Source organism: Petaurus breviceps, unplaced genomic scaffold (genome assembly GCF_028583685.1).
Source record: "Petaurus breviceps papuanus isolate PSGF00001 unplaced genomic scaffold, PetGlider_PUasm1.0 207, whole genome shotgun sequence".
NCBI lineage: Eukaryota > Metazoa > Chordata > Mammalia > Diprotodontia > Petauridae > Petaurus > Petaurus breviceps.
In genome coordinates, this window is record NW_027185850.1 from 29,706,255 (window position 1) to 29,733,251 (window position 26,997).

Below are 26,997 nucleotides of genomic sequence, written 5' to 3' on the forward strand. Positions count from 1 at the left end.
GATTTGATCAGATTGAGTTTTATATTGGGAATGCAGGGCTATATCAACAATGCAGTATTCACAATGTCTACAGTAACTAAATATTCTGATATGGTTATTAATTACAAAATGTAACAGACTCTCTACATGGAAGACATAGCTAGAACATTTATTCAGATACCAGAAAACTGAGTTCCAAAACCAGGAGGTCAGAGCCATCCCAGTAGCCACAGAATTGGTGCACGTAGTTAATGCAGTAAACACCCACATTCTCAAGCCTTCAAAACAGAACAGGCTACCTTAGGCAAAGATCCTCCTCACGGTAACTGATCAGCCTCCATGCAGCTTGCTCATCAGCAGGAGTCCTTAGCAGAAATTCTGACTGGCTCAAAAAAATGTTTGCATCGCTGCCACTGCTTCCAATAACAACACTGGCTCCAGCTCCTTCCTGCTACATCAGCAAGTTCAAAGGGCATGAAAGATCTTCAAATCCCATTGCCATTACATTCGGCCCCAAGATCTTTCATATCTCTTACTTGGCAAAAAATAAATTAACAATACATTTCATTACATAGGTTAATAGAAGTTTTAGGAGTAACTGGTTCCAACAGAATTTTACAACTATATAACAAGGATAGCACACAATAAACACAGAAAACTATTTTAGGGTGGGGCTTGAGCATAAGCTCCCCATCATTACCCCCTGAAAAAATGGGATCCCAAAAACTTGGGGTAAGGGGTAAAGGTCTCTTCTTCCATGGCTACTTGCTACTGAAATTGGACGTAGAGTTGTCCCTGTCCCAAGGGCTCCCATTTGAGAGGTCAGTTCTTTAGCCAGCATTTGGAATGTGCTTGATGCCAGGTCCAGGGGGACAGGGGGTTACATCCAGCTTAAGCTATCAGGCATCTACATGTGGAGGGCACCAAGCCTGTGGAAACAAGTCTAGCAAACAAGGTGAAGAGACAAAAAGCCAAGAAGAAGCAAGGAGACAACGACTAGAAACAAGGTAGATATAGGATCAGCCAGGCTACTGGAGTCCACGAGCCCACTACTGTGGCCTCACAGTAGAATAGGTGAGTTAAGGGTACAATTTTGTAATCTCCCAAATAAACAATAGTTATGCAGTGTTATCCCTCCCACGTGCTATAATCTCCGCAGCCTTTGGAACATCATTTAGCTTCCATTTTACCCATACTTTAGCTCCCAATTTCACTCTATCAGTAGAACTAAATCCTTCAGTTCCTCTGATAGTTATTTTGGAAGGAGGGTCAGTTTTTACAAGTGGTATTGTTTTACAAGGAACAATAATCACTTAAACTATCCTATCATTTTTACAAAACTATGGACTCCTCACCTAAACTATGGAATGTCTTAATTTCTCCTTGATAATTAGAATCTATTACTCCAGCCAATACATGTATTCCTTGAGCTGCTAATCCTGATTTGGGTAAAATATGTCCAAAGTGATTTTTAGGGATTCTTACACATATTCCAGTGGAGATTTTTCTTATTTCTTTTCTGTCCAACCAAAAGTCCTCTAAACAATGTAAATCATACCCCACTGAGCCAGGTGTTCCTGGGTACAGTGCTGGGACATCTGGCCTCAAAGTCCAATACTCAATATTTGGGATCTTATGTGTTATTTTCTAATTTGCAGATCCGGGGTCATCCTTCTGGCTGGAGGAGTACTTCCTCCCAGTGGTCTATTATTCAAATTACATAAAGCCATGAACAAATTATCCTTCCAATGTTGATACTAATTATTGGAACTTAACTTCCTTAACTGTTCTTTCAATAATCCATTCTTTCAATTAACCCAGATGCTTGTGGATAATATAGAATATGATGTATCCATTCGATATTATTTAGTATATAATACCTCTTCATTTCATTACCTTTGAAATGTGACCCATTGTCACTTTGAATTTTCTTGGGGTTCCATAATATAGACTTATGAGATCTAGAGTTTTACAGGTATTTTTCTGGGTTGCATTCTTATAAGGACAAGCCACTAATATATTTGAATAAGTGTCAACACAAGTACATATAAATCTGCATCCTTTATCTTGTGGTAGTGGACCAATATAATCTGTTTGCCATATTTGGGCTGGGGCCTTTCCTCTTGCTATTTCTCCAGTTACTACCTGAGGGAACAGTTCCCTCCTTTTCCAGTTGACATATATGACATTCTTCTGCTATCTGTTTTAACAGTGAATGAGAGATACTAATACCTCGATCTTGTGCCCACTGGTGTGTGGCCTGGACCCCCAAATGGCCTGCTGTTTGGTGGACCCATTTTGCTAATACCGGATCATCAGTTGTTGTCAAAGTAGGGACAATATGTTCAGTAGCAATCTTTGCCAGTCGATCAGCATGAGCATTGTACTCACGTTCTGGTGTGGTGGGGGCCACATGAGCATCTACATGAAAAACTGACAAGTCAGTGACCAAAGACATGTTCCAGATATCTTCCCATAATTCTTTGCCCCAGACTTGTTTGCCATGAATTTCCCAATTTTGATTTTTCCACATGGGCATCCATGTAGCTAACCCGTTAGCTACCGCCCATGAATCAGTGAATATATGACACTGTCCTCCTTGCTCTATTTTGATGGCTTGATATACTGCCATAAGTTCAGCATATTGGCTACTTCCACCTATCCCAGCACTTTCCAAAGTCCTTCTAGTACATGGGTTATAGGCCACTGCTTTCCAGTGTCTTGGCCCAAATATTTTGCTGTCCCATCAGTAAACCATGCATGTCTCTTTTGTTCCTCAGTTAATACATCATATCCCTCATTCCATTTTACAGTGGACTGTACCAACTGTTGCTTTGGCTCAGAAGGTGTGTCATTCCCCTCAATTTCTATGTTTGCTACAGATTCATGTAGAGCAGAGACTCCGCTTTTGCCTGTTTTCGCTCTATTTTGAATATACCACTTCCATTTGATTATATTAGCCTCTTGGGCATGTCCAGTTCTGTGAGAAGCTGGGGTACTCATTACCCAGGTCATAATCGGGATTCCAGGTCTTAATATCACTTCATGGCCCACAGTCAGTTGTTCAGTCTCCACCAAAGCCCAATATGCAGCTAACAACTGCTTTCCAAAAGGTGTATACAGGGGTGGCCAGGTAACCACACAGCGAGTAAGAGCACAGGCCCCAGAGTCAGGATGACCTAGGATCGAATTTGGGCTCAGACACTTGGCACCCACCCAGAAACACCTGGCCATGTGACCCTGAGCAAGTTACTTAACCCCGATTGCTTAGGGGTGGCCAGGTGACTCAGTGAGTAAGAGCACTGGCCCCAGAGTTGGGATGTTACTTAACCCCAATTGCTTTTTAAAAAAAAATTAAAAAAAGGTGTATACAGGACTCCAGATGAAGGGAGTTTCCTACACCAAAATCCCAAGGGTACATTTTGTCTTTGTTGTTTTTGCCATAAGCTCCAGTTTGTGTAATCATCCTGTACGGTCACTTGTAATTCCACTAGACCATTTTGCATGGGCCATAAATCTAGGGCCAATTGTATGGCAGCCTTGGCTTCTTCAAAACCTTTACTCTGCTCAAGTCCCCAATCAAATTCATATTTCTTCCAAGTGACTTTATATAAAAGTTTCAAAACCTATCCCAAATGTGGAATGTGGTGCCTCCAGTATCCAAAAAATCCTATGAACTTTTGGGCCTCCTTCTTATTGGTAGGGGTGGGAAAATCCTGAATCTTTTGTTGGGCTTGAGGAAGAATCTCTGGTAGTACCTTGTTCCATTGTATACCCAAAAATTTTACATTTTGAGCTGGTCCTTGAACCTTTGCAGGGTTAATTTCCCACCCTTTACTTATCATATGCTCAATTGGAAGGGTCAAACTCCTCTCCACTTCTTTTGCATAACTTTTCCCTGTATCATGATATCATCAATGTAGTGGGTAAGTTGTATACCAGGTAGCTTTAATTCATCCAACTGTTCAGCCATAATCCTATGACAAATAGTGGGGTATCCTTTTGGCAAGCGGGTAAAAGTATATTGTCTACACTGCCAAGTGAAAGTAACTGGTCCCATTGTTTAGGATCTATTGGGATGGTGAAGAAGGCATTTGCCAAGTCAATAACTGCATACCAAGTCCCATCATATGTCTAGATCCTTTCTATTAAGGTGATGGTATCTGGAACAGCAGCATACAAAGGAGGAGTCACCTTATTCAACTGCCTATTAACCATGGTCATTCTCCACATCCCATCTGATTTTCTTGCTGGCCAGACAGGATTATTGTATCGTGTGGTTGTAGGGACTAACACTCCTTCTTCAATATATTCCTTTATAGTAGTGGTAATTTTATCTTGCCCACCTGGCACACGATACTGCTTTAAAGTAATTACTTCAGAAGGTTCAGGTAGAGTGATTGGGTCCATTTTTATTTTTCCCACTAAAACTGTATTAATTCCTGTTTTCCTCACAGCAAATTGGTATCTCCCTTCAGGTAAATTCAGAGTCATGCCTCTCAATACATCTATTCCAATGATGTATTCAGGAATGGGTACAACAACCACAGTATATTCCTTCTTATGTAACTGCCCAATTTTCATTGTTATTTTAACTTGTTTGGCAGATACTTCAGCCTGTGATGGTAATAGGAGTTCCATGTTTAATCTTATCAGGGCTTCCAAAGGTAAGTGTGGCCTTAACCCCCATATCTAGCAACACCCTAGTTACAGTAGTTGATCCATTCTTCCGATATATTGTTAAACCAGCATGGCGTCTGTCCCTATATTTCTTTAATCTGGGCTGGGGCTCAGCCTGTTTCCTATTCTCCCTAAAAGTGTGTCATACTTGGATACAATGATGCAAATTCTCCCTGAAGGTGTGGCAAACTTGGATGTAACAACTCAGGAGTATCTGTAGGGATAGTCCTGTTTCCCTAGTCATTCTTTTGGATGAATGTACCTTTTCTGGGTACATCTCATGCTGCTGCTCTTCACTTGGAATACCATCTATTCTTCTAAAGTCCACCCCTGCTCTCAACAGAGCCATAAACAGTTCTCTTCTTGTCGGTCTATTTTGTCTCTGAATCCTCTGGCTGTTTACTCTTCCCTCTTGAGGAAATTTATCTTTTCCCCATTCCCCTAAGTCACCTAATTGTGAAATCTTATCCAGCACCTCTGAAAGAGAGTGCCCTATTTCCCCAACTAATAGAGTCAGAATTAGGTGCTTATAAGCAGGAGGAGCCATCTTCACTATGATATTTCTATGAGGAACTCCTAGGGGGGTATCATGATAGCGTTTTTATCTCCAAGCATGATAGCAGTTTTCATTACCTCCTCCTTTAGCTTTCTCATACAGTCTCTAAGTGAGTACCAGGGTCTGTCTCCCCAAGGCCACATAGATTCAGTAGGATATTGCTTTTTGCATCCCTCTGCAGCTAAGGCTAGCAGATTAGTTCTGTTGCTGCCTCCTTGCGTGTAGTGATCCCTAAAATCTTGGTGTACAAAAGGATTCTGACTGATACTTATGAATTTTAAGCAATCACCATTATCCAGTGCTATTCCTCCAGTGCCTTCATCAGTGATTCTTACTATACAAGACACTAAAGACTCTCCCGTTCTTTGGGTGAATCTACTCAATATATCAGTAACCTGTTGAGTGAAATCCTCAGTTATCTCCCTGGACTCTGGCCCTGACCTTCTTCATGTGGGGAGTACTTCTACATTAGAAGACTTCCCATCTAACCTTGTTCCAGTCTCCTGGCAGCTGTCAGGGCAGCTTTGCCCAGCCTGTACAAAAGCTGCATTCACATTCCTTCTGCTAGTTTTTTTGCTTCCTTTTAGCTACACGAACAATAGCTTGCTCTTACACCACCAGAGACCCCTCCAGCTTGCTCTTCGGAATGCTGTAGCACAGAAGAATCCTCACGCAAACCAACTGACTCCCTTGCCACCTGAGCTTTTTCCTCCAGCAGTTTATTTCTACTTTTACACATAATACCACAACTTGTTAGCAGGACCCAGCCTCTCCTGCACACTCCTACCAGTTCTTTGCCTGGTTCTATGGGTATTCCTTGCAAACATCTTTCCAAATCTCCAGGTTCACCCTCTTGTAGCCTTGGTTCCCAGTTTTCACCAGGTCCTGTGCTTCTGGCCCATTTTCTGGCTAGAGAGTAATAAGGCAAATCCTTCCATCCTGGGATAGCCATTTCTCCCTCTGAAGCCCTCCTGCTTCCAAATAGAGGCCTGACATTTTGTGATCCCTCCCTCATCACCAAATGTATCAACAGTGTAGTATTCACAATGCCTACAGTAACTATAAGTATGCTGATATGGGTATTAATCACAAAATGTAACAGGCTCTCTACATGGAGGACATAGGTAGAACATTTATTCAAATACCAGAAAACTGAGTCCCAAAACCAGAAAGTCAAAGCCGTCACAGTAGCCACAGCTCTGGCTCCTTCCTGCCCCACCCCTTCCTGCTCCATCAGCAAGTTCAAGGGGCATGGAAGATCTTCAAATCACATTGCCATTACAAGGGCTGGTTCAACAAAAGAAATACTATAATAAGTGTTGACAATATAAAAAAATAGATGCTGAAAAGCCTTTCGATAAAATTCAGCATCCGCTTCATTAAAAACTCATAGGAATAAATAGGTCTTTCCAGAGGTAACCACCACTAGGTGGTACACTGAATAGAGTGCTGAGTAGGAGTCAGGAAGACCTAAGTTCAAATCCGTCTTTAGACATTTACTAGCTGTATGACTCTGGACAAGTCACATCACTTTTGTCTCAGTTTCCACAACTAAAATGAGGCTGATAATAGTAACTACTTGCCAGGATTGTTGTGAGGATAAATTACATTTGTAAAACGTTTAGCATAGTGTTTGGTTTGTAGTAGATGCTTAATAAATGGTTCCTTCCTTTCTTCTTCCTTTCCTCAGTACGATAAATAATATCTAGCTAAAACAAAAAGCAAACATAAAATGTAATGGTGGAAAATTAGACTTTTTCCAGTAAGATCAAGGATGCCTATTATCACAACTGCCATCTAACATAGTGCTAGAAATGGTAGCTCTAGATATTAGACAAAAAAGAAATTGAGGGAATAAGTTGAGGCAAAGAAGAAACAAAATCTAACTTCTTTTTTTGCATACAATAATACAAACTTACTTAGAAAACCCTACTAAAGAGTTCATTGAAATTCTTAAGGGGCAGCTAGGTGGCACAGTGAATAGAGCACTGGCCCTGAAGTTAGGAGGACCTGAGTTTAAATGTGACCTGAGACACTTAACACTAGCTGTGTGACCATGGGCAAGTCACTTAACCCCAATTGCCCTGCATTCCCCCCTCTAAAAAGCAAAAAAGAAAAGAAATGCTTAAGCAAAATCACAGGATATAAAATAACTTTTGGAGTGTTTCTACCAAGATGCACCCAGAAACCATGTGTATCCAACTCTAAAACACTTGGTGCACATAAAGATATACCTAAATGGAGAAACATTAACTGCTCGTAGGTAACCAAAATAATGAAAATAACAATGCTACCTAAAGTAATTTACTGATCCAATGCTGTACCAGACTACCAAAGGAAAAAGTAGTAAAATTCATATGGAGGGAAAAAGTTCAAAAATCCCAAGGGAAATTTTAAAAGGAGGGACGAAGGTCTAACAGTAAAAGATCCCAAACTGAACTACCAAGCAGTATCTTTTTTTTTTAAATGATACTGGTTGGGGGCGGTTAGGTGGCGCAGTGAGTAAAGTGCTGGCCCCAGAGTCAGGAGGACTGAGTTCTGTTCCAGCCTCAGACACTTAACACCCACACAAAAAAACTAGCCGTGTAACCCTGGGCAAGTTACTTAACAGCAATTGCCCTCCAAAAGGCAAAAAAAAAAAAGATACCAGTTTAAAAGGAAGCAGATAAGGTAGAGAAGCCAAAAAAAAAAAAAAAATAGCATAGTGTTTGATAAACCCAAAGACATCAGTAAGAGGGAATGGGAAGGAGGAACTCAACTACATTAAAAACTGCTGGGAAACTGGGTAGAAGTCTGGCAGAAATGCTTTTTAGAACAACGCTTTACATCATACACCAAGACATACTCCAAATGAATTCATGGCCTAAATGTAAAAGTTCACTTCATAAGCAAATTAGAGGAGCAAGAAAAAAATGGCTTTTGCCTACCTTTCCAATGTTGTTATACCTTACGTCCTCCTCATACTCTGGGAATCCAGTGACTCAGGCCCCCTGCCTATTCTCAGAGATCCTCCATGTACTAGCTCTGAGCATTTTCCCTGGCCATCTCCCACACCTGGAATGCTCTTACCCCTTCCTCTCTGCTTCCAGACTTCCCTAGCTTCCTTCAGGTCTCAGCTAAAATCCCACCATCTACCAGAAGCCTTTCCTTACTGGCGATCATCTCCATTTATCCTGCATAATCTATAAAATAATACCATATAATATGTACATAATGTATACATATACATATATGACATGTATATATGTGATACATATGGTGTTTATCCTATACATATCTTGTTTGTACGTAGTTCTACTATGCTTTTTGGGGAGATGTGAATTTGTTCCAACAAAACTAATATATTAGGAACAATTTGGCCATAATACAAATTCTGTGTTGTTAGTGTACAATTTTATTTGCAAGAAACAAAGAAAATAGGGGCAGCTAGGTGGTGCAGCGGCCTGGAGTCAGGAGGTCCTGAGTTCAAATCCAGCCTCAGATGCTTAACATTTACTAGCCATGTGACCTTGGGCAAGTCACTTAACCCCAATTGCCGTGCCCTTCCCCCTCCAAAAAGAAAAAAAAAGATGACAGAAAAAGAGATATCTGTTCCTTCACAATAACTTAACAAGCTTCAGACCTTCCAACACCCAAGCAAATTTGAGGTGTTTTATAAGGCAAGGTGCCTTAGTACATATCTTTCTGGTGCAACAGGAGGTGTGGACCAAGGGGAGCCAGGCCAACTGATAATCTCCCCCTACATATGACGCTCCTGGCCCCACTTCCAGCCCACTGAGAATGCCTTCATCCTGAGTGACTCAGCTCTGCTATCCTGGTCCCATGGGAACCTGGGCCATGGGCCAAGCAACAGCCTGGGGCCACAGATACCACCATTATTTATTGCAGTATTTATGTATTTCTTAACTACTTAAAATGTATAAAATTACGTCACCATTTTTATTAGGTTCTTATCTTTTTGTTTCTACATAGCTGATGCAGTTTGTGTTTTGTGCCACTGAACCCATTTCCCCCATAAGCTTTGGGATTTTTACCTTAAGTTGGGGCGTGCCTCAGTGAGAATATGTCATGTTATGGCAGGATTGGCTGCAGGGTTTACATGTTGTCTCTCCTGTTAGGCCGTGAACTCCTTGAAAGCAAGAATGTGCTCTGCCTTTCTTTGTATCCTGTCAACAGCACAGTGCCTTGCACACAGTAGGCATTTTAATAAACACTTCTTGATTTGACTCAACTGTGAGTAGGGGATGACAGAGGGGGCTCTGTATTGAAGGAGATGGTATGGAATGGGATCTCTTGTGCAGAGTTTTCCTTGGTAAAAAATAGGGCCACCTGATTCCCTGACAAGATGGTGGAGTAGAAACAGGAACTTCGTGCGGCATCAGCTTCCACCTTCCCCAATTCATGTAAAAGGGGACTCTGAACAAACTTTGGAGCTACAGAACCCACAAAATGACACAGAGAAGCTAACCTCCCACTGAAGACAGCCCGACAGGCTGGCAGGAATCAGCCAGCGCAACGCTCTGGGACCTGAGCCCAGCTCCACGCTGAGGTCTGGCTGGAGGGACTCCAGATCACCAGCAGCCATGGCTGTTTCCAGATTTATCAACATATAGATGCTAAGGACAAAGTGAGAGGTCAGTGCAGTGTGGACTTTGGGACCAGTAGTGGAGAAAGCGTCGGCTTTTGCCCCCAGGGCGAGAAGCCACTGAGAGCTGTGGCACAGCCACAGCCACATGGCAGCTTCAGCTCCTGGCCTGCAGAGTGTAGGGGGACCAAGCAAGCAGTCTGAGGGGTAATAGCTCTTGCTTTAACCTTCTTGGATCTGGATTGCGGTCTAGGATGGAGATCCTGGGGAGTGTGACCACCTTGCCAGATCATGTGGAGGCTTCAGAGAGGGCACCCAACTAATACCTCTGGCAGCTGAGAAAACCCCAGCGTTTGAGACGGAAGCTCCCCTGTCTGGTGACAGAGTCCTACTGTTGCAAAAAGCCCAAAAGTCAAGTAATTGAATGGCAGTATGACCAGGCAAAGGAAGCAAAGCAAACAGAAGAATCCAACATTAGACACCTATTTTGGGGACAAAAAGGATCAAAGCATGGAACAGGAGGAAGACAGTAAAGTCAGAACTCCTGCACCAAAAGCTTCAAAGGAAAGTATAAGCTGGTTACAGGCCATAGAAGACCTTAAGAAGCAGATAAGAGAAGTGGAGGAAAAATTGGGAAGAGAAATGAGAACAATGCAAGAAAATTATGAAATGAGGGTCAACAACCTGAGAGTCAACAGGAAAATAACACCTTAAAAAATAGACCAACTCAAATGGCAAAAGAAGCTCAAAAAGGCAATGAAGAGAGGAATGCCTTAAAAACCCGAATTTGCCAGATGGAAAAAGAATCTCAAAAGCTCAATGAGGAGAATCATTCCCTCAGATTTAGAATGGAGCGAAGGGAAGCTAGTGACTTGATGAGAAATCAAGATGCTGTTAAACAGATCCAAACAAATGAAAGAATAGAAGGCAATGTGAAATATCTCATGAGAAAAACTACTGGGGTGGCCAGGTAGCACAGCGAGTAAGAGCACTGGCTCCAGTGTCAGGATGACCTGGGGATCGAATCTGGGCTCAGATACTTAGCACCCACCCAGAAACACCTGGCCGTGTAACCTTGAGCAAGTTACTTAACCCCAGTTGCTTAGGGGCGGCCAGGTGGCTCAGCAAGTAAGAGTACTGGCTCCAGTGTCAGGATGAGCTGGATCAAATCCGGGCTCAGATACTTAGCACCACACCCAGAAAAAATAACTGGCCATGTAACCTTGAGCAAGTTACTTAACCCTGATTGCTTTAAAAAAAAAAAAAAGAAAGAAAGAAAGAAAGAAAGAAAAACCACTGACCTGGAAAATAGATCCAGGAGAGATAATTTAAAAATTATTGGTCTACCTAAAAGCCACGATCAAAGAAAGAACCTAGAAATCATCCTCCAAGAAATTCTCAAGGAAAACTGCCCTGATGTTTTAGAACCAGAGGGCAAAATAGAGGTTGAAAGAATCCACCAATAATCTCCTGAAAAAGATCCCAAAAAGAAAACTCCTAGGAATATTATAGCCAGGTTCCAGAATTCCCAGATCAAGGAGAGAATATTACAAGCAGCCAGGAAAGAAGTTTGAATATTGTGGAAACACAATCAGGCTAACACAGGATCTGGCAGCTTCTACACTGAGGGATCGAAGGGCCTGGAATATGATATTCCAGAGGTCAAAGGAGCTGGGATTAAAACCAAGAATCACCTACCCAGCAAAACTGAGTATAATCTTTCAGGGGAAAATATGGTCATTCAGTGGAATAGAAGACTTTCAAGTATTCCTGAAGAAAAAAACCAGAGCTAAATAGAAAATTTGACATTCAGATAAAAGAAGCAAGAGAAGCATGAGAAGGTAAACAGGGAAAAGAAATCATAAGGAACTTGCCAAAGTTGTACTATTAACATTCCTATATGGAAAAACAATAATTGTAACTGATGAAACTTTTCTCAGTATGAAAATAGTTGAAGGGAATAGAAATAGAAATATATATATAAATGGTCTTTATTGGAGGGTATATAGGCATATGATTACATATGTGAATGTGTATATATATATATATATATATATATGTTTACAGGTATACATAGATAGAGGGCACAGGACCAATTTAATTGGAAGGGATGATACTTAAAAGGTGAAATTAAGAGGTGAGAGAGGAATATAATGAGAGGAGGGATGGGGAGAGACAGAATGGGGCAAACTATCATATAGAAGAAGCAAAGGAAAATGGGTACAATGGAGGGGAAGAACAGGAAGGCATAAGGGAATGGGTCAACCTTATACTCTCATTGAATTTGGCTCAGGGAAGGAATGACATACAAACTAAATAGGGTATTTCACCCTATAAGAGAGTAGGGGGGAAGGGGATGAGAGGAGGGATGATGGAAGGGAGGGCAGGCTGGGGAGGGAGGGAAGTTGGAAGCACACACTTTTGAAAAGGGACAGGACCAAAATAAGGAATAGATCAAGTGGGAGATGGGATAGGAGGGAGGGAAATATAATCAGTCTTCTATAATATATCTACTATGATAATGTTTTGCATTAGCTACACATGTACAACCTATATTGAATTGCTTATCTTCCCAGTAAGGGTGGGTGACAAGGGAGGAAGGGAATGAATCTGGAATTCAAAGTTTTAAAACCAAATGTTTAAAAATATATGTATATTCTATTATTAATACTATTTTACATGTAATTGGGAAATAAGAGGAGAGGATATCCTGGGGGACTGCTATTTTGGGAAGGTGGATAGGGAAAAAACGGGAAGAAAATTTGTAACTCAAAATCTGGCAGAAATGAATGAAGTAAGCCAGAACTTAATAAAGCATTTGGAAAAATAGAAAGGGAGGATGAGGGAGGATATAAGGAGAGCAGATTAGGGGAAGGGGTATTCATAGGCTCGATACCTTGGGGTGGGGGCAGGGAAAAGATGGGGAGAAAAATTGTAATTCAAAATCTTGTGGAAGTGAATGTTGAAAACTAAAAATAAATAAAAGATTTTAATTAAAAAAAGAATAGGGCCACCTAGGGGTGGCTAGGTGGTGCAGCGAATAGAGCACTGGCCCTGGAGTCAGGAGGACTTGAGTTCAAATCCTGCCTCAGACACTTAACACTTACTAGCTGTGTGACCTTGGGCAAGTCACTTAACCCCAATTGCCCTACCTTCCCCCCTCCAAAAAAGCAAAAATATATATAAAAAGAATAGGCCCATCTCTTTGTGTGAGACAAGGATGACGAAGATTCTGCCTATTGTACTAATCTGAGCATGAAGTGATAAGAGCCTGCCCCAAGGTGGTGGCAAGGTCAGAGGAGAAAAGCAGATGTATTTGAGAGATGTGGACAAAGTAGGATTTGGTATGAGAAGGCAGAGGGAGAAGTAGAAAGTTAATAGATTAAGGTCAGATGAGGGAATTTTGGAGTTACTGAACATGGAAGGGATACATTTGTGCGAGGCTGAGGTGGGCTGGAGGAGGTAGGTCTTGGGGAGTGAGTGTGTTGGGAGCCTGAGTGGTTTGAAGGAGAGTCAGTACATACGTTGAAGAACCCTAATTGTAGAGGAGAAAAAAATGGTGAGTCAGGCACTGGCCTCTGAGAAAGGAAGGACAGTAACCACAAGGATTTTTATTAGGTGGGACTTTGAGGAGGAGAAATTACTGAGTAATGATGGCAAAGGCAGAACCTGGAAGTGACAAAGGGGAGCAAAAAGTATTTTCACTCCCTCTTCCCCCTGCACACACACACATACCACACAAGCATGTGCACACACCCTGCACACACACACACCCTGCCTCAAACAGTGAACCAAGGGGAATGAGTGAAAATGCAGCCAAGACTGAAAAGGACGGCTAGGGAGGCTCTATCAGCAGGAGGGAGGGAGCCAGATCTCACTGATGGCTAAAAGATGGAAGACATGAGAGAGGAAAAGAGTTAAGATAAAAGCAAGTTTGTTGCCCATGAAACAAGCATTCCAGAGGGCACAGCAGCAGCATTAGCATTTGGTTGGGACAGTTAAAGGGGATGGGAATAAAGAATCCAGTGGGGGATAGGAAATGGGTTTGGATTTTACCTACATAGATGCAGAATCATTGGAATGTGTAGGGTGGTCCCAGGTGGGAGTACATTGATCTCTGAATGAAGGGCCAATTCCTCCCAGATGAGGCTGGGGATCCCGCAGGAGACAAGCTGTACAAGCTGGAAGGCCTGAATTCAGATGGGAGGTGGTTATGATGGGCGGGCACTGAACAGTTAAGGGATTGCCCAGGATCTCCGTCTGTCACAGGCCATCCAGTCCAAGGCTCCTCCTTTTATAAATGAAGATGAAGCTCAGGGTCATAGAGAGGGTCTTCCAACTCAGGTCTATGATCCCCTGTTTGAGAAGGTAGGAATGCCATGGGGAGAAACAAAAGTTGGAAGAATGAGTTGTTTAGAAGAGGATGGTGATTTCAAGGATGACCAAGTCTAGAGCTCAGCATGGGAACTGGGCACAGAATTGAGAGGGGACAGAGGTCATGAGACTCCTCAAGGGGAAGCAGAGAGCCTGGGGGTCTGCAAAGGTGGAGGATTTGGAGAGAGCATGAAGGGGAAGCAGAGGGAATGGTCAGAGAGAGAAGGAAAGCCAGGAGAGAGTGGTGCCAGAGAAGGCCCACTCCAGCAAGATGGCATCTGGAAGGCCAGGGACACTTGGGCCCAGCCTCAGCCCCAGTGCCCTTCCCTCTGCTGGGGTTGCCAGGCACCAGAGTTTTGTCCCCAAACACAAACAGGAGGCCTTGGAGACCCAGCCTGGCCCAGGCACCAGCCCTGGGCTCAGCCTAGTGACCAGGCTCCACCCAGGGGTGGCCAGTCAGGCCTAGCCTCAGTCCATTTCTGTTTGCTTCTTTGTCTCTCTACTTTCCTCCTGTCTGGCTAGTCCTTCGTGTCAGCCTTCCAGTGCTCAGGTTCTCTGGGTCTGCAGATCTTGGCTGCTGTCTCTCTGTCTTTATCTCCCTGCCTCTGTGTGTCTCTCCTTGTCTCTGTCTCTGGGCAACTGGCACAGAGATGGCATCAGGGCCAGAAGAGCCAGGGGAACAGGGAACCCCAGGATTGTTTGCTTGCTCAGCCTGTGACATGGTTTTTCCTTCAAAGACTCTCCGGGACAGTCATGCCTATCGCTTTTGCATTGGCCACCTCACTCAGGGGGCACCCAGGAGCAGAAGGAAGAGCCGGGCCCAGCCCTCAGCCTCCCTCCCACTTGACAGAGAAGTGAGTGGCAGCCCAGCCAGCCGCTTGGGCCCTCCCATCCCCACATCCCCTGATTGACCTAGAAATATGGGGAGTGGTATCCAGCTCCACCTGCCTTCCCAGGATCCCCACCTCTCCCAGGGATGGGATCCAGGCGGGGTCTTGTGACCCCTCGGCCTGGATCTTGTTGCCAGGGCCAGTCACACCAGACCGAGGAGCAACTGGAGACCCACAGAAAAACCCCAGGCCAGAGGGAAGCCAGCGGAGCCACCCTGAAGAGGCTGACAGATGAGGTGCCCCTTCCCCAAACCCCCAGACCCAGGAGGGCCCTTAGGGGCTCCCAGAGGTCATGTGGGTCTCTGCCCTTCTCAACTGATTTCCCTTTACCTCCATCTCTCCTGTTTCTGTCTCCCTCTGGCTCTCTGCCCCTTTCTGCCTGGAGCTTCATCTCAACTCTGTCCCCGTCTCTGTCTCTCTCCTCCTCAACTCCCACAGACCTACTCTTGGGAGCCCCAAGACAAAGCCAACAGGCTCCCCTTCCCCCTCCCCAGGTTCAAAGGCTTCGGGTGTCTCTGCAAGAGATGGCCCCCCAGAAGGTGAGAATCAGAGCAGGAAGGCCCTTTGAGATCAACCACTCACTTTAAAGATGGAGAAACAGGCCAGGGAGGTAACATGCATACTTAGGGTCACATAGCTATAGTTGGAGATGGCCTTCTGTGGATGTGGCTCTTGGGCAAGGCTCCCTAGGGGGCTGGGGCCATGATGCCCTACTGGAACCCCAAGTTCCCAGAGAAGATCCCCAGCCCCAGGAAGGAAAGGGAAATGCTGCCCTGCCTGGACACCGTTGTCTCCTCTTCAGGGCACTGCAGGCTCCCGGACTCACCTAGAAGCAGCTTACGCTCGTCGTCTGGCAGAGATTGGAGCCCGAACTCGGAGTTTGGAGAAGCAGCGGGAGGGTATGGCTAGGACTGGGACATGGAAGGGGATGAAGGGGGACAGATGACCCCTCTGGCCAGGACTTGAGTGTCCTCTGAGCACCAGGAAGAAGCCAAGTCCCATCTCGTTAGTGACTGGGAGAGTCGGTCTGGGCTGGAGCTGGGAGGGCTAGCTGCCAGCCATACCCTCCTCCCCTCATGCAGAGATCAGGCAGCAGCTTGGGGGTCTGGCTGGGGATGGTGCTGGCACCAGCGTCCTGGAGCAGGTGATGCTGGTGATCCAGGCCCAGGAGAAGAGGATGCAACTGGCTCTGGACACACTAGGAGAGCGTGTAGAGAAACTGCAAGCACGGTGAGCCCCTCTCCCCCTCACCAGGGGTCAAGACCCAAAACCGCAGGCAAGAGGGTGCTCACAGCTGGGGTGGGGAGAGGGTTGGGACCTCCCCGACCCCTGTAACCCATCACTCCCTTCCTTACTTGCCAGGTCTCAGCCGGATCTCCCAGCAATGAAGAAGGTGGAGGAAGGGCCTGTCCTCAGCCTCTTGGCCCTACCAGCCAGCCAAGGGGTCTTGACTTCAGAGATCCGGTGAGATCAGAGGCCTGAGAGAGAGGAGGCTGGGCTTGCTGCTTGTGTTGTGGGCTCCTGGGGCCACCAGGAGGCAAATTAAACCCAAGGAGGGCAAGGCAGCCACCCGAGGACACACAGCAGGAAGGCAGGAGAGCCAAGGCAGAGCTGGGAGGGTGGAGGCCAGGCTGGGTCCCCACTGACCAGGTTTTAAAAGCTCTCTCTGGCTTTGGAATCAAAGCACCTGGGTTTGAATCCTGGCTCTGCTCCCTGGGGACAGAAAGGCCTTTTTCCCCTCCTGGGGCTTTTGTCTCCTGCCCTGTAAACAGAAAGCACTGGACCCCATGGCCTCTGAGGCCAAGACTGAGAATCTTCTCCTGGGAACCCAGGCCCCTGCACTCCCCCAACAAAGATCATGGATGGAGCCTGACTTCCTCCTCATAGTATCAGTGAAGGAGCTAAGGCCCAGGGAGGGGAAGCGCCGAGAATCACAGAGGCAGGGAGAGCTAGTGCAACCCCATTTGACATATGAGGAAACTGAGTCCCAGGGAGGAGAATGGACTTGCCCGAGGTCATCCAACTATCTAGTTAGAAATAGGATTTGAGCCCAGGTCCACTGACTCCCACAGCTAGTGTTCTTTCCCCAGTGCTACTCTTGGCCAAGATCACAGAGCCAAGATTCGAACACAGGCCCTTTGATCCCAAACCAAACCTTCCCTCTTCCCAAGATGATATCTCTTATCTTCCCTCAATGGGGAAACTGGGCAAGGCCCGAGAGGCCTTCAGCAGCCTCCTCTTCCTGCTCTTACCCAGGGCCCTGCAGATGTCCTACCTCCAGGCCGGGGGCAGAGACCCTCAAGTCCTGGCCAAGCTATGGGAGCTGCACCTGGAGGCTGCGCTGCTGGAAGGGAGGGCTCAGAAGAAGCGTAAGTGGGCCTGAGGACCACTGAGGCTGCCTGGGAACTGGCCCCAAGGGGAGTTGGGAAGGGTGTCCTGGGAGGCCCTCATGTATGAGAGGGGAGTGGGAGAATGGAGAGGGCTTCCTTGGGACCTGGGGAGGTTCCCCTCACTGGGTACCTTCAGTGTGGGCGGGGGGCTGCATGGCTCTTTGTCAGAATTCCTGAGATTTGGGGATTGTCTTCCATCCTATGGGTCCTTGGGAGTCATGGAAAATGCTGGAGCTGGGGAGATGCACACCGGAGCTCTAGTCCAAGCAGGCAGGGAGGCCTACAGAAATTTGCCCCCAGTCAACCAGGTTTGGGGCTGCCAGAAGGAATCAGAGTTCACTGGTCCACAGAAGGCAAGGCCCCTGCTGGGCCCCAGACACTAGATACCCAGCTGCAGGCCCTAGAAGCTATTAATGGGCACTTGGAGACTGAGATCCTGGCCCTGCAGATGAAGAGAGGACCCCAGAGAGCCCAGCAGGGTGAGTACCCTGGCCCCCAGACCCTGAGGTCCCTGACAGGGTTTACCCTGCCCCGGCCAGGCGTCCCTGCTAAGGGACTCAGGCCAACCAATGCCCAGCCAGCCAGGGCAGGAAGGGGAGGAGAGAAGCAGCCCCGGGGGGGGGCCCTAAAGCAGAGCCAGCTCCCCATCACAGGAGACGTCCTATAATCTAGGGCTGAGCCCATTTTACTGACAAGCAAACTGAAGTTCAGAGACTGCCCAGTGGCTTCCTCCTGGTGATCTCCCTGGTCTCCCTCTCCAGCACTGGCCGCCCTTCCACATCCTTTACCACTGTATTTACACTGTATATACACCTAGTTACTTACAGAGACTGGGAGCTCCTGGAGGCCAGGGACCATTTCTGTGCCTTTCTTTGTAAATGTAGCACTTAGCACAGTGACCACACATAGTAGGTGCTTGTGGACCCAAGGACTGATACAACCAGAAAGTGACGGAGCTGGGATTTGGGCTAGGGTCTTCCCGAATCCAGGCCTAGAGATGTGTCCCCAAGCCCCACGGAGTCAGGAATATGAACCCAGTGTGTGTGTGACTCTGGGCAAGTCACTTCAGCTGGTGGCACACTGTCTGCAGATCAGGGGAGCCTGAGTTCAAATCCAGCCAAATGAAAATACCTACCTCCCAGGATTGTTGTAAGGATCAAATGAGATAAAGATTATAAAGTGCTTGGTGTAGTGCTTAGCACATAGTAGGTGCTTAATGAATATTAGCTGTTATTATTATTCTTATTTTCCTGAGTTCCGATCTACCCTCAGACAGAGCTGTGTGACCCTAGGCAAGTCACTTAACATCTGTCTGCCTCAGTTTTCTCAACTGTAAAATGGGAATAATAATAGTGCTCACTGCTCAAGGTTGTTGTGAGGATCAAATGAGATATTTATAAAAGCACCTAGCCCAGTGCTGGGCACACAGTAGGTGCTTAATAAATATTTGTTTCCTCCCTCCCTTCCTTCCCTCCTCCCTCTCTCCCTCCCTTCCTTCCTTCCCTCCTTCCTTCCTCCCTCCCTTCCTTCCTTCCTTCCTTCCTCCCTCCCTTCCTCCCTTATCTCCTTCCCTCCTTCCTCCTTTCCCTCATTCCTTCCTTCCTTCCTTCCCTCCCTCCTTCCTTCCTTCCTTCCTCCCTCCCTCCCTCCCTCCCTCCCTTCCTTCCTTCCCTCCTTCCCTCTCCCTCCCTCCCTCCTTCCTCCTAGTGCTCTAGACAACCCTCTAAGGCTCAGAATTGCAGAGAAGTTGCTAACCTGCATTGAAGAAGGAATTTCCTCTCCTGGGAGTTCCTTGTTTCAGTGAAGTCACAGGTTCAGTCTCTATCCCTACCAGCATTTTCACCCCCATTTTACAGAGGATGAAACTGAGGCTCAGAGTGGTTCAGGGATTTGTCCAGTCACCCAGCTAACCAGTGTCAGAAACAGGATAAATGTTGTTGTATTTACCCTCCCCATCCCTGCCTTCCCACCACCTCCCTAGGCTTGGTCCCTTCCTTACAAAGGCAGTCCTAAGTCAGAGCCTAGACATGAGCACTTTCCCCCTCTATGTTGACCGAGGATGGTGGCAGGGTCCAGCCAAGCACCATGTGGCCCAGGGGGCTCTGAGCTAAGGGGTCACCATCCCAAGCCCTCAGTGGCTTTGGGGACCTACCCAGTCCCCCCAAGCAGACCTCAAGCTCCCCAAAGCTAAAGCCAAAACAGTCTGTCAAAGCCTTCTAAAAGAGGCCTAGAAGAGGAGGACCAGGACCAAGGTTTAGATTCTGTCTCTGCTGTGTGTTCCCCATGTAACCCTGACAAGTCACCTCAGTGGAAGGATTCCCTACCCTGTGCTCAGCCCAGAGGGTGCAAAGTCCAGGCCCTCGAGGAACTGAGAGTCTCTGGGTGTAGGGGTGGGGGTGGGGGTCAGAAATAGAGGGGAGCCCAGCCAGGACCCAAGGACACCAGGAAAGGACCCATTGTCATTGACTCAAGGTGGAGATCAGGGGAGACAACTCTGGGCCTCAGTTTCCTCATCTGTACAATGGGGGATTGCACTGGATGCTCTCCAAGACCTCAAATCTATGTTTGGATTGGGGAGAAGAACCTTTTCCAGAGCTTGGAGACACAAGGAGGGGACCTGGTGGCCTGGGATGCCTGGGAGTGGCGAGGCAGATGAACAGAGGTGAAGGCCATGGTGGCCCATGCTCTTCAAGCAGAGGAGAAGCAGGGCCTGGGGAGATGGGCACCCAGCTTGGAACCCTGGCCCCACTGGTCAGCTGGCAGCTCCCTGTGGGCGTATGGTGTCTCCTGGCAGCCCAGAGCGCTCCCAGACCTGGGACTCTTCCTCCTCCTCCTCCTCTTCCTCCCCTTCCCTTCTTCCTCCTCCTCCTCCCCTTCCTCCCCCTCTTCCTCCTCTTCCTTTCCTTCCTCCTCTTCCTCCTCCTCCCCCTCTTCCTCCTCTTCTTCCTCCCCTTCCTTCCCCTCTGCCTTCTCCTCTTCCACCCCTTCCTCCTCCCTCTCTTCCTCCTCTTCCTCCACCTCCCCAGCTCTCTTTCTCTGAACTCAGCCTGTGGGGCCCTTTCTGTGGCCTTTAACCCCCCTGGCTCCAGCAGAGGATGTCAGAGCCTCTTCAGGGCCTTCAGAGCCCTCGTTTCTGCCCTCAGGCCCACAGGAGCCCCAGCCTAAGGAGGGGATTGGCCTGCTCCGGAGAGGAAGAGGAGGCTCTGCCCGCCTGCCACCCCCTGTGGCTCCCCCTTTGCCACCCCCACCCCCAGGACCCCCCAGAGACAGCCCTTTCTCAGGCATGATGGTAAGGATTCTGTGGTGGGAGAGATGAGAACCCCAGAAAGAATGAGGCCCAAAGCTGGGAGCTAAGGGCTCTGCTCCCCACTAGCAGGTTCCTGCCCTGATTTGCCTCAGTTTCCTCAACTGTAAAATGAGGATTTGGGGCAAGTTGACCTGAGGGGGACCCTCCTGGATTCTGTGTTCCATCTCCCTCTGCTGTGGAGCAGGGCTCTTTCTGGCCCTTCCCAGGCTGGGGCAGCCTGGAAGGCTTCCTGGAGAGGGTGTGTTTGTCTCTGCTGCAGGAGACCACAAGAGCCCCAGCCCAGAGCCATCATCTCCTGCCCCCGCCTGATGTGCTGGGCCCAGCTCCTTATGACCCAGGGTAAGGCCTAGGTGGGAGGGGAGGGGCACAGGGAGGGGAGGACCCCTGCCCTGACTGTCCTCCTCTGTCCTGCCCAGGGCTGGGTTTGCCATATTCTACGACTTCCTGCTGGGACTGGAGCCCGAGTGGTCACAGGTGCAGCTGGTGACAGGGCTGGCACGGGATGGGCAGGAGACCGGCCACAGCACTGCCTTACCCCCCAGTCCCTGTCTGCCGCTGCCCCCCACCCCAGGAGTACCCCTGGGCAACTGTGCCATCCTGGCAGCCAGGCAGCCTGTGCCCAGGTCAGTGACAGTCCCTCCAAGCCTGCTTGGGTGACCCTGGGCAACTCAGTGTCCCTCTCTGACCCTCAGTGTTGTCCTCTGACATCTCAAGGTCCCACCAACCCTAATGTTCTAGACCATTTGAGTGAGAGTCCTAAGGGTCCATGGCCCATTCTAGCATCATATTTTCCTTAGATGGGATGACTAGCCACAGTCCTTGTTTTGGGGACTGACCATGATGAGTTCTTCCTTCCCCAACCCCTGGCTGCCCCCACCCCAACAGGTTGCATCCCTCCCAGGCTGTGACCCTGGTCACAGAGCTTCAGGCCTGGGGCCTTTGGGACAGAGGCCAGGAGCCAAGGCCCCAGGCTTGGACCAATGTACAGCTGTTTGACCTGGAGCAGAGAGTGCTGAGTGGACGCTGGAGGCTGCCTCTGAGAGCCCTGCCCCGGGCACCGGGCCTTCACCCCAGGCAACTCAATGCCATCCCTCAGGTGTGTGGAGGCTCCTAGTGGTAGGAGGGGCAGGAAGCCTGGGCCCTGAAGCTCCCAGCTCAACATGGCCCTCTTTCCCAGGCTGGCCAAACTGAGCTCTACCTGAGACTAGTAAATGCAAGAGATGCTGAGATCCAGGCGTTGGCCAAGATAGACCCAACTCAAAGCCGGGAATATCGCTACCTGCCCACGGTGAGCAAGAATCCTGGGGACCAGACATGGGTCTGCCTACCAGCCTGGGGCAAGGGCTCTGGGAACCAGGTCCCTGGGGGCCTGGCTGAGTGGGGGCGCCAGGAATCGGGATGGCCGAGGTCCATGACTGGCATGCAGGAGCTGAGCAGTTGAGATTGGGTTCCCCTTGAGACAGGCTAGGTCAGACAGCCATTGTTTCAAGACCCTGACCCTGTCTGCACTCCCATAGGTACACAACTCAGCCTCCTTGGAAGACAGCAACCTGTCCTCCCACTTCCTGGGACCCCCCAGCCTGCTCCCCTCCCTCTCCCTATCAGATGGCTTCAATGACCCTCCTCCTGCTTCAGAGTAGCCCACACAAAGACCGCTGATATAGCAGCTGGAGGCCCCTCCCAACTCCTCTACCAGCCTAGGGTCCTCATCTTTAAAATGAGGTGGCCTCATTCCCCAGGGCCCTTCCAGCCCTGCAACCCTCCAATTCTATGGTTGCCTGAACCCAGAGAGGTCGCCTGCCTCACCTCACTCCCAGGAAAGGTCCTTTGCATTGCTGAGTGTGTATGTATGTGGGGGTGGAAGTGTTGGAGTGTGTGTTTGGTCAGCCCAGTGAGTTTAGGTGGGGAGGGAGCCCTGTCCAGGGCAGTCTCAAAACCATCCCCAATGAAGGGGCAACTCAGGGCCATATGCTGTGGGTTTCTCTGCCTGAGGAATCCTCGGGCTCAAGGTCTGCACCCTTGAGGTGGGGTTGGGAGAACAGAAGCCAGGCACCAACACACCCAGCTGAGAGAAATCATTTAGGGAAGCCCAAGAGTGGATGGAAACATGCTTAGATCTGATTCAGAACATTGGCACTCAGCCCTGGTATCTGGGAAGCCCAGAACAGAGCCAGGTCCTACCACCAGCAACTGCCCTTTATAAGGAAGGTCCATTCATCACTGAGTAGACATGTGACTCCAAATCCTCCAGTCGGTGGTCTCTATCCAGAGAAGGCTTCTTCAGAAATGCAGATACATCCTGTCCATGCCGGTCCTGGGCACAAAAAACTTTGGCCTGACCATCCATGTGGGAAAAACCAAGTGGATGATGAATGCTTATTGTCTCTAGACTATGCATGCAGGTAGGATGGACATCAATTTATATCTGAGACAGACACTGCAAATGAGTGAGTCCAGAAATGACCAGGAGGAGGAGAGTGGTTAGATGTCTTTGGGAAGTTGCATCTACTTTGAATGAGCCCAGATTCCTCCTGCCTTCTTCATATCAGAATCCTAGCAATCAGTGGTGACACTGGGAGCCTGGGGCGGGCCAGGAAGGTCTAGCACACATGCAGCTTACAAACATCTGTCGCATCCTGCTCCACTAGCTGTTGTGACCTGTAACTTGTCCTAACAGACCTTCAACATCCTCTTCTCCAAAATGGGGCTAATTCCTGTAGCTCCTCCCCCCATGGGGCTGCCTTTGGAAAGGCTCAGCTTGAGACACTTTATAAAATGCTTTGCAGACCTTGAAAGACGCAAGTTGATTCTCATGGATTAAATCAGACTGTCCTATGGACCTACAAAGCCTGTCACAAGGAGCACCTGGGAGAGAGGGAGGATGTGGCCAAAGCCTCCTGAGCCCAAGCCCTTTGCTCCTTCCCCACCCCAAGTCCTCCCAAACCCCATTCATTCACTAAGGAAACATTTTTGTCTTTCTCCCCCCACCCCACCCCCATTCCAGACTTAGTGAGCTTGGGCAGGTCACTTATTTGCCTGTCTGTATGTTTCCAAATCTGCAAAACAGGAACCCATTGCTTGTTCCAATTCATTCTCATTCACTGAATGCAGATTACCCTGAATGTGTGTGGCCTGAACTTGGGCTCAATGAGTTGGTAAGGCCTCTAAGAACAAGCCCTGCTGCTTCCCCCCCCCCCAGTTCCCCAGGGGCCCCTGGACAATGGTCTTCCATTACATTCAGGCACAGAAGTTTCCTCCTACCAAAACACCTACCCAGAATTTATTAGAAAGCTTCCCATCGTTTTACTTCATCTGAACCTCCCAACAACCCTGTAGTTGTTTTTGTCCCCATTTCATAGATGGGGAAACTGAGGCTGAGGTTGACTGACTTAACCAGGTTACACTGCCTGAATCTGTCATTTCAGGGCCCCTGTTCCCACCCACCCTCTGTCCTGACCCATTATTGTCTGCACACTGCTTCTCCCACACACCTGACTCAGTGCCCACTTCAAATGCCCTCCCCCTTCCTCCTTCTGAGTGCCCTTCATCATATGCCAGGGGTGGCCCTGTCACGTGGCAGGGGCTGGCTCCCCCAACAGGCACTTGGGCTGTGATGCTGGTGTCTTAGGATCTGTCTCTTGGACAGCCCGGGGTGTGTGGGGGCCCTCAGGAACCTGGCTTGCTCCTCACCAGTTACTGGTCATGGCCAAGCCTTTAGGCACCTTAGAAGCTCCTAAGAGTCAGGCACTGTGCACTGGGCTGATACGGTGACCCCACCCACCCTGCCCCCTAGGGACCTTACTTCTGAGTTAAACTTAGCACCCCGTGGGGAGGCTGGGACTTACCTTCATGAAATGTTTTGGAGCAATGGGTCTCCTGGTTCTTCCCACATGCACACCTTGCAGTAGCTGTCCCCAACTCTACAATGCAGGCCTAGTCCATAATCCCTCAGGCCCTAGACAAGCAGGCACACTTGCTGGCCCACACCCCCAGCTATCCTGGACTATGGTAGTCAGACCCACTTGCCATCATCCTCAGGGGATTTATTCATTGTGGGCAGGAAGCAGGACTCCTGGCCTTGGGCCTGAACCTGCACACCTCCCATGGTACCATCTAAGGTCTGTACCCAGCCTGGGGTCAGGGAAAGGGCATGTCGAACCAAGAGAAGCCGCCCAGCCCTCCCTGCATCACCTGATGATCAGCCCTTCCAACATGCCCACCTTCCAGGTGAAGGAAGCCATTTGGTCACCCTACCCCCAGCCCCAATTTATTATGTTGCATTATACTGAGGACAGAAACCATTTCATACTAATCTCAATCCCAGGGCTTGGTAGAGTTTAGCATTTAATGTTCCTCAACCAACTCACTAACATACGTTTTAACTCATCTCACCATGCAAAAGACCCATGGAAGACTCCCCTAAAGTCATTTTTGTTCAGCTGTGTCCAACTCTTCATGACCCCATTTGGGGGTTTCTTAAGCAGGTTCTGGAGGGGTTTGCCATTTCCTTCTCCAGCTCATTTTACAGATGAGGAAACTGAGGTAAACAGGGTTTAAGTGACTTGTCCAGGGTCACACACCTACTAAGTGTCTGAAGCCAGACTCTAGGCCTGGTGCTGTGCTATGATGCCACCTGACTGCAAGGTTACTTTAAGCCTCTTTACATACAGGAGCATGGGGACAGGGTCAACACTGCTTCCTTACAAAGGGGGTCACTGGGTCTACACCCCTCCCACCTGACTCTGGCCACCTGCTGAGCCATGATGATGCCTGAAGGGAATGGCCTGGGTCTCTCTGGTTCTTCAAAATTCCCAGGCAGTGACACCCCCTCCCCCCATATTTCCTCCTTTGAGAGGCCAAGCAGCAGGCCTGGTCAGGCAGGGACAGGTGGAAGCCATGGCCCAAGTCAGAAAATCATCAAGTCTTTCCAGTACCCCAAAGCTGAGGCTGAGAAATGAGGAGGAAAAGCCCCCTCTGGGAACCTGAGGACTGGGGTGGGAGGCAGCCAGAATCCATCTCTATCAGGACACAGGCTCTGCCTTGGGTGGTGCCAGAAGGCATAGTCACTATTAAGAGAAACCATCCACACTCCAACCTTTGCGTACAATCTTTATTGAAGTTATACAAAAGAGTCCCCAAAAGTGAAAAAATACATTATATACAAAAGCATCGTCCTTCGAGAGGAGGGTCCTCCCGCCTCCCTCGGTGGAGGGAGTGCTCACGCGGTGCTTTGTACAGTGGCAGCTCCGGCCTCAGCCTATGAAACATGGACAAGAGTGAGTGACCGGTGGTGACCCCCTCCATCCCCCTGGAGCAAACAGTGCCCCAGACTCTGCCTCTGCTGTTCACTACTTACCTCTGCCTCCATATTTTCTGTAGCCTCATTCTGAGTGGTGGTGGCATCCCCACCCCCATCGCCATCCCCACCCCCACCATTGACAGCTGGCTCTTGTTTTGGCTTCTTGGCCTCAGCTTCCTTCTGGGGACTCTCTTCTTCGGGTTTCCTCTGAAAACAGAAGTGGGAAAGCTTCAGTACCCTGGCTCCAAACCGACTCTGAGTTAAGAAAACAAAAGTATCCCTTCTACTCCGATGCCAGGATCCCAAGGCACAGATTTCAGGACAACGGAGCATCTTGGAGACCTCGGTGGAGACCAGAAAGATGGACAGGCACCGAGCAAGGCTGCACTTTTAAAAGACTGAGCCTCTATAGAGGCAAGTCCCCTCCCAGCATCCCGACTAAGAGCAGGACTTCTCCTGGCTCCCACTAACACTTGTGTTTCTTCCAGGGAAAAGAACACCGTCTGTACAGGTAATCAGGAAGGCTGGAGGAACTGACCTTTTTTCTGACCAAGTGAGAAATGTCAGTTACACAGTTGGAAGACGTTGTAGCAGCGCCATCTGTGGGTCTTCTGGCCACGATCTGTCACAAGCCAAGGACTGAGTTAAGCATGAGTGAAGCCTGGGCTAGCCCAATGTTACCACTAGCCAGCCCCTGGAGACTTACCCCTGAGGTTGAGGAGTTCCCACTGCTTGATGTGAAACCAGATGCAGCCTGAACCTGAAAAAAAGGAAGGCCCTGCTCTCACCGGCTCACCACTCAGCCTGAGAAGCAGAGGGGATGGGACCCGCAGCACTCCCTGCTTTCAGACAAGGCCTAGGAATCGGGTCACTGGCCAACACCCCCTTCCTGAGGGCCTGGCCTGGAGCCCCTGACCCACAAATCCTGCCATTATTT

General features: G+C 48.5%; 2 protein-coding genes across 2 annotated transcripts in view; one reads left to right on the top strand and one right to left on the bottom strand.

Annotated features, from left to right (window-relative positions):
• LOC138165029 (nuclear autoantigenic sperm protein-like) overlaps window positions 1-26,997 on the bottom strand; it is a 570,370-nt gene that overhangs the window by 412,167 nt on the left and 131,206 nt on the right. The window contains exons 13-16 of the mRNA XM_069093096.1: window positions 26,767-26,820; window positions 26,599-26,682; window positions 26,118-26,267; window positions 25,867-26,018 (exon numbers count right to left, since the gene is read on the bottom strand). Coding sequence (XP_068949197.1) covers window positions 25,980-26,018; window positions 26,118-26,267; window positions 26,599-26,682; window positions 26,767-26,820 — 327 coding nt within the window. The 3' untranslated portion in view covers window positions 25,867-25,979. The remainder of the gene's footprint in view (window positions 1-25,866; window positions 26,019-26,117; window positions 26,268-26,598; window positions 26,683-26,766; window positions 26,821-26,997) is intronic.
• Window positions 14,825-22,438, top strand: LOC138164846 (coiled-coil domain-containing protein 17-like). Its single transcript, XM_069092768.1, has 14 exons — window positions 14,825-15,028; window positions 15,202-15,300; window positions 15,559-15,603; window positions 15,867-15,963; window positions 16,147-16,294; window positions 16,427-16,528; window positions 17,321-17,433; window positions 17,805-17,933; window positions 20,598-20,743; window positions 21,021-21,100; window positions 21,178-21,384; window positions 21,647-21,857; window positions 21,939-22,049; window positions 22,279-22,438. Exons 1-14 carry the CDS (start codon window positions 14,825-14,827, stop codon window positions 22,399-22,401), a joined length of 1,815 nt encoding a protein of 604 aa, XP_068948869.1. The 3' UTR covers window positions 22,402-22,438.